Source organism: Oncorhynchus mykiss, chromosome 7 (assembly GCF_013265735.2).
Source record: "Oncorhynchus mykiss isolate Arlee chromosome 7, USDA_OmykA_1.1, whole genome shotgun sequence".
Lineage (NCBI taxonomy): Eukaryota > Metazoa > Chordata > Actinopteri > Salmoniformes > Salmonidae > Oncorhynchus > Oncorhynchus mykiss.
In genome coordinates this window covers 18,169,494-18,177,155 of record NC_048571.1, presented here as the reverse complement: position 1 = coordinate 18,177,155, position 7,662 = coordinate 18,169,494, and the positions used below count along the sequence as shown (strand labels likewise).

The 7,662-nt window shown below is 37.8% G+C and overlaps 1 protein-coding gene across 1 annotated transcript; it reads left to right on the top strand.

Annotated features, from left to right (window-relative positions):
* The first annotated feature begins 203 nt into the window (after window positions 1-203).
* LOC110527428 (T-box brain protein 1) lies at window positions 204-3,602 on the top strand. The gene is made up of 6 exons (XM_021608690.2): window positions 204-837; window positions 1,094-1,248; window positions 1,345-1,466; window positions 1,752-1,904; window positions 2,047-2,108; window positions 2,686-3,602. Exons 1-6 carry the CDS (start codon window positions 308-310, stop codon window positions 3,296-3,298), a joined length of 1,635 nt encoding a protein of 544 aa, XP_021464365.2. The 5' UTR covers window positions 204-307; the 3' UTR covers window positions 3,299-3,602.
* The last annotated feature ends 4,060 nt before the right edge of the window (window positions 3,603-7,662 follow it).

The window sequence follows — 7,662 nt, the reverse complement described above, 5'->3', positions numbered from 1 at the left end:
TTATCCCTATTCTGTAATGTAAAGAGTAACAACTGTAGATGTTTCATTAGTTTCGTTCCAAGAGTATTTAGAGTTCATAGTCCCTACATGTGATACGCGTAACCTTAACCAAATTGGTTTTTGTGTTGCGCGTAATTCTCCTTGCGCAGCTCCAATATCTTCGCATCTCAACATCCAACGCCCAATAATATGGATAGCGACTACCACAGGTCTGAACTCGCTACCCAGTACCACCCTATGCTCTCCTCAAGTGAAGGGCTGAACTGAAAAGAAGAACCTAACACGTTCTAATAAAGAAACCACAGGGATGACAAATCTGTCAGACGCAGACGACTTTATCGACTCGGAGGACTCATTTGGTGACGGCGACAAGGGAAGCAGTAGGCAGTCTGCTCAAGAGACCGTCTGCGACAATCGTCATAACTTCCATGGATCTACAGAGGGACCGTATCCCTCGTCTCAGCCCAGCCCCAGCCAAGCTCAGTCCGCGTCTGCTGCCTCGCCTGGTACCATGTTCCCACACCGGACACTGCACGGAGCCACCTACCCTGCCCTCGCCATCACCAGTTCGGGTCACTACATGGCACACCATCCTGTGGTCACGCAAGGCTCATATAATAGCCTCTTGACCACTACGTCACCTCAAGGCTTCCCAGCGCCCGGATATTTTTACGCCCAGCCATACGGGCATGGCCACCAAGGAGGTGCTTTCCACAAGACCTCAGCAATGCAAACCGGGATGGTTTTTGGTAAAGCGCAAGTTTATCTCTGCAATAGGGCTCTGTGGCTCACGTTTCACAGGCACCAAACAGAGATGATCATCACTAAACAGGGGCGGTGAGTATTGACCCGTTCACTTTCTCGCTTGCCTTGCATAATGTTAGCTAATGTCAACATAGTGGGCAAACTGCCGTACTTATTTGGACGAAGTAAAATTGACCTGTTTATTGAAAACGCCTGGGGTTTATTAACAAAATATGGCCACAGCAATAGTCCCAATTAGAATGAATTTCGTTGTCTCATTAAGTAAAGTTTTAGCGGGCTTTAGGAAGTTGTAAAGGAAATAAAACTATATATTTGTTTATTCTTCCAGACGAATGTTTCCATTCCTGAGCTTTAATATATCTGGACTTGATCCGACGGCAAATTACAATATTTTTGTGGACGTCAGTCTCGCGGACCCTAATCACTGGCGGTTCCAAGGAGGACAGTGGGTACCCTGCGGTAAAGCTGAGTCAAATGGGACAGGCAAGTGATTTTACTTTTCTTGTCCCCCTTCTATCCTCTCCAAGTGAGGTTTTCTGACAAAGAAAGTGAGTAATGTCTTCAATAATCAATTTATAGGGAACAAGGCCTACATGCATCCAGACTCTCCGAACACCGGCGCGCACTGGATGCGTCAAGAAATTTCTTTTGGAAAACTGAAGTTGGCAAATAATAAAGGGGCATTGGAAAGTGCAGGGCAGGTACGTTTAATATAATCCTTATTTCGTACAGGCTCATATATATACGGGGAAAGAGGTCTTGAAAATATTCTATATTCAAGTCTAGAGACGTTTCATTGAGAGATTGTCTATAAAAAAATGAGTTTTTATGTATTTATCAACCATATTGTATGAAATAATTCAGAATTTATTTGTCTTTTTCTTTTTTTTCTTTCTTTTTTTACACAAATCTTCAAATTGTGCTTTGTCTCTAGAGATGATCACATATGCCGCAATTAACACCTGTTTTTCATGTCCTCTGTTCAGATGGTTGTCGTTCAGTCCCTCCATAGGTACCAACCCCGTCTTAATGTGGTCGAGGTGCACGAGGATGGGGCCGAGAACGCCAGTCAACCCAGACAGTCATTTACGTTCCCCGAGACGCAATTCGTTGCAGTCACAGCATACCAGAACACAGACGTAAGGAAATTCGTTCTTTCAAATATTGATTCATTTTTTAAATTGGGGCTAGGCAAATAATTTCATATTAGGGTAAAAGTGGTTCACAAATTGACATTAGACTAGGCTAGGCCATTTTAATGTTTTTATTTTCTTCTTTCAGATAACACAGCTGAAAATAGACCATAATCCTTTCGCAAAAGGTTTTCGGGACAATTATGACAAGTAAGTAAAAAATATATTAGCCTAGCCATTGTTTTGTTTTTTAATATCCTTACATATTTAAATATTATTATATTGAAATTATTCATATCACAAATTGTGACTAAAATATTAACACATTTAATGTAGTTTGTTCCGAAATTAGAATATGCTTTACGCACGACTTTTCCCCATTTATTTGTGACGTTGCTGTCACTCCTAAAACAACCATATGTTTTTTAAATGATTCTTCAATACCAGCTTTAAAGGTAAGGACTACATTATGATGTAAACGAGCTTGAAATGCATTATGGATTTGGATACGCGCATATTTTTGTTCAATTGGATGTTTATGCGTTTGTGTGTCAGAATTCATGTGGACAGACAAGTTCAATTTTCTTGCCAATTTTATCTTCAAATATTTAGTGTTTTAAGAAACTATTGGAGATGAATTAGGCTTAATGGTGTAAGACGTCCGTTAATTATTTTTAAAATAATTGCATGCCATTGTTACTTCACCCTTGTGGAAGAGTTTTATTTTAGGTATTTCTCATTTGTATTATTTTCCAATTTCCTAATTGATTGTTTTCAATGTCTCTAGAATCTACACAGGCTACGATAGTGACCGGTTGACGCCATCGCCGAGTGACTCGACCTACGCCCAGTTTGTGCCCGGTGCCAGATATGCACTTGCTAATTCTTTCCTTCAGCACCAATTCGTCAGCACTTATGCCAAGTCCTGTTTCCGCCCTAGCGCAGGAGCTACGTCTGGACTAGACTATAACGTCCCCTTAACTAACAACATGCTGTCACCGCAAACCAGCGAGGAGGACACGATGGCGGCATCCCCGAGATGGTTTGTGACACCGACCAACAACAGACTGGACTATGCCTCCCGCACAAATGACGCGACTGGAAACACGGCAACTTTGCTGTCATATGCAACAGCTGGAAAGGCACTACAGCTGTCCGCAACGGACAGTTCGGGTAGAGCCCTTACTTATTACGCAGAACCAACGGATTTTGCGCCTACCTCACCCCAGTATTGCGGTGCGCCTAGCCCGGCTCTGTCCTGCTGGACTAATGGACACGCTATTGGTACTGCGGACTTTGATGAGGTCCTCTCACTTTCAAAGGAGAGTTTGCCAACGAGTGTCTCTGAAGACGCAAAACCACAAGATATCTCGGAGTCTAGTTGGATAGAGACATCATAAACTGAATTGAAGAGATATCCCATCCTAGGTTATTGGCACCAGTCGAAATAGTCATCTGGAAATTGTTCATTCGTTTTTTCATTAGACTGCATTTTTGGATTAGCCTACAGTGGGCTGTGGATATGACTGAAGTATTAAAATGTTAACGACAAAATGGTCTATTTAAGCTATAATAATGTATCTATATAACATTAGCTGTAGTCCCACTCTAGATGTTTTCATTGAATCCTGTTTTCTAATTTGACTGATTTGATTGATTGATTTTGATTTGTTGAATACATTTCTGGAACGTGTTCATGTCTTAGCCTGCGTTGAGTTTCCTTGGCATTATGTTTTATTGTGCTGGCTTTAGTAGGCTATATATGATCCACAATGTCTTTACTAGCGCAAAAAAACAAGGTTCTGAGTTATAACAACTGTACTAAAAGTAAGTAGCACAATGCTTCAAAACACAATGGACATATTAATAAATCAACGCCCAACGCAAAAAAATGCGAAGAGGGAATTTGTTGTAGTCTTATAGGATAGGATGTACACTAATTAATTATCTAAAAATGAAGTAAAAATATAAATTCGATTAAAAGCAGATGGAGAAGTTGCAATTCCTTCTCTCTTTAAATGTGTTTATACCAGGTATGATGGTTTATCAGTGCTGTTGCTGCTTTGCTTGCAGATGCGTGAACAATGGAACAAACTGAAGATGAAAGATATTCATAAGAGGACCACAATGGACATAAGTAATCTGAACTTGTTTTTTAATCCTTGATAATGTTTAACGTGTGTATTGTTGTACTCACATAGCTGATTCAACATCTGTATTTTACATTTGTCAAATAACTTTCATTTATTCGGCGACTATTGACGTTTTCTTTAAAAATAAAATATTTTTGTGTTAAAGTAACTGCCCAGTGTTTCCAGATTTCTATGAAATATGACCTATAATTTACAATATGAGTAAAACACTTTTCCTACCAAAAGATAATTAAATATGTTGAAAATAAGCTTTTCGGTGTTTGAATGATATGGGCGTACCCCAATAACAATGATGTGGGCATATTGCTGGGGGTGTAAACAGGTCATTAAAAATATTAATCACAAGTCAACCGCTGATTGGCCAACACAGCCAGTGAGCCAACCTGACTTCACATTATCTGTTGAAATAGTAAGCATTTTTTGAGATGGGTTTTTTCTCAAATGCGTTGGCGTCAAATACGAGTATAGGACGAGTCAACAACATTATTTGAGAATGAACTAACAAACAATGAACTTTTAAGTGCTATTTTTACTGGACAGTTACTTTAACCTTCATTGAGGTATTTACAGAAAATTAATCTCGGTTAAACCAGAACAAAAAATCTTGCGCAATTTGCTCAACTGTGTTTACATATTTACATATAACGTAAATTATTTGCAAAGAGCTACCTATTGGTTGTTTATGATACTTTCCAAGTGGAAATGTACGAATGGCTATATAAATACATTTGATTTGATTTGAAAACTCGGCCAAATTGAAAGTTTCCGAGTTGTCTTTCCAGTAGTCTTTCTATGAGAGATTAACACATAGTAGTCATGGCCCAATCCCAAACCAGGGACTGTTTACATAGCAGGTTTGGATAACTAATCTGGCAGGTTAGGATAAATCACGTGGCAGGTTGGAATTAACATAACAGGCTAGGAAAATCGTTGCCTAAAATGACATACCCAAATCTAACTGCCTGTAGCTCCGACCCTGAAACAAGGATATGAATATTACTGATACAATTTGAAAGGAAACACTTTGAAGTTTGTGAAAATCTGAAAGGAATGTAGGAGAATATAACACATTTGATCTGGTAAAAGATAATACAAAGAAAGAAAAAAAAGCGTTTTTGTACCTTCATCTTTGAAAAGCAAGAGAACGGGCATAATGAATTATTCTAGCACAGGCGCAATTTAGACTTTGGCCACTAGATGACAGCACTGTATGTGCAAAGTTTTGAGTGATCCAGTGAAATCTTGCATATCTATTCAAAAGGTTGAATCAAGACTACCCAAATGTGCCTAATTGGTTTATTCATACATTTTCAAGTTCATAAGTGTGCACTCTCCTCAAACAATAAGATCAAGAAAGCACGAAATGAGGGAAAGGTTGCTTACTTGGTCAGAGGACGAGGCTTCATCAACGGTTCAGAAATCCATATTCCTCCCTAAAATCTCACCAGAAGAAACAGATTGATGGTTTCGCCCATGGTATTGTAATGAAACAGCATTTCCGCAGTTATAAACCCAGGGTCGTTACAGTATTCTCATTTTTCTTGTATTGTTTAACTTTACATAACAAGGTGACTATTTTTCGGAATACTCAGGTACTTCAATTTATTAGTTTGTTCTTGTATGACCAGAAGGCCTATTTTGTTTACAAACTTACGAAGAAGCTGTATTAATTGTTTATGTATACAGTAACTAAGATACTGTTTTAAAGGGCATACAGGTCTGCTCTGACTTTACACGGTTATTGCTCTATTTAGTTATTAATACTTATTTCCATGTGAAAAAGGTCTTAGGAACATGTATATGTAAAACATGTTTTATTCAAAAAATTGTATGATCAGTTTTCGTATGCACTTAAAATAGTAGGTACCCTTTTATTTAAATTATTATTTTGTATTTTATTTCTCAGAATAGTTCCTGATTACACTAAAGAGGGTTTTTAGTCTCTCTTACTACAAGAACCCTTGGTTTGGTCTTAATTTTCTGTTGAGTTGAATTTCAAAAGCTGGATAACATCTAGCTCAAAGTTGATAGAATAAGCTATTTTCACTTTATGTTGATTTAAATGGTGCAGATCTTGGTTCCTTTATCGCTTACGTTCACTGCTCCTACGTTTGACTCATCCTACTACAGTGCGCAAGACCTTATTTTTATTTGCTAAACAATTTCGAACAGATTTTTGCTTTTTTCACGAGTCTCACTCAATTTTGGCTGATGCCAACTTCTGGAGGTCACAGTGGGGCAACGATATTTGGCTTTCCCATGGATCTGAACGCTCCGCCGGTGTCACTACAATGAAAAACACCTTTGGTGGTAATATTCTATACTCGGAATGTGACCCCTTTGGTCACTTTATTTGTCTTGTGATCAGTTACAATGACATTACACTCATTACTGTAAACTTCTACGGGTACACCAAACATGAGAATGATCAGTTACAATGACATTACGCTCATTACTGTAAACTTCTACAGGTACAACACCAAACATGAGAATGATGAGTTGATTAAATCTATAGAGAAATGTATAATTCATTGGTTATCTAAATTTCCGAATTCGTTATTATTGATAGGAGGGGACTTTAACATTACTATAGATAATCCAACTGATAGATGGCCCCCAGGTAGGCCAACCAATCAGAATTTGGGTTTAATACTTTTTATGGTAATGTTTGATCTTACTGATATATGGAGAGAGAGGTTTCTGGCCGACAGATCATTCACTTGGAGTAACAAAACAGATTCCAGACAATCCAGAATAGATTTTTGATTTATATCCAAATGTATTGATAGTGAGTGTGTTACTACAAATATTTGTACTACTCCCCTCACAGACCAAAGGGCCATTTACATTGATATCAAAATATTTACCTCTGATACTATCCTTGGTAGAGCATCCTACTGGAAGCTAAATAGCTCATTATTAAATAATGATATAGTTAAATTTGAGGTTAAAGATCTGCTTTAACACTTTTGGGAAAGGGCTTGTGAAGAAAAATCTTACTGCAAGAACTGTGAGCTCTTCAAATTTGAGGTGTCCAAATAGCTTATAAAATATGGTAGTAATCTTGCTAAGACCAGAAGGTCTGAGAAGGAAAAGGTGATCATTAAGATAACTTCCCTTTCTCAGAGATCCCCAGCCAGCCTCTCGGGGGAGGAGAAGATGGAACTAATTGAGTCACAAAATAAACTGGATAACATATATACACATTAAAAGCAGGAGCCTTTATTAGATCTAGGAAAAATGGATTGAGGAGGGAGAACAGAATTCATCCTATTTCTTTAGACTCAAAAAATTGCAATCTAAAAATAACACTATCCATAAGTTAAACATTTATGGTGTTATTACAGATGACCAAAAATTAATCGCTAAATACTGTAGCAATTTTTACAGAAAATTGTATAGCTCTATGTACTGTCAGGAAGCCACAGATATGTTTTTTGACTCACTGAATAATGTTCACTCTATCAGTGATATAGAATCTAAACAGTGTGAAAGTTGAAGAGATTATAGAGTATATCAAACATCTAAAGAACAATAAATCATCAGGTGTTGATGGAATTACATCAGAATTTTACAAATTATTTTCTGAACAAGTAGCTCCCTTCCTATTT

Coding starts and splice junctions, on each gene's coding strand:
- LOC110527428 (XM_021608690.2), top strand. CDS start 308: ATGACAAATCTGTCAGACGCAGACGACTTTATCGACTCGGAGGACTCA. Junction 1,467..1,751: donor CATTGGAAAGTGCAGGGCAG/GTACGTTTAATA, acceptor TCCTCTGTTCAG/ATGGTTGTCGTTCAGTCCCT. Junction 2,109..2,685: donor TTTCGGGACAATTATGACAA/GTAAGTAAAAAA, acceptor CAATGTCTCTAG/AATCTACACAGGCTACGATA.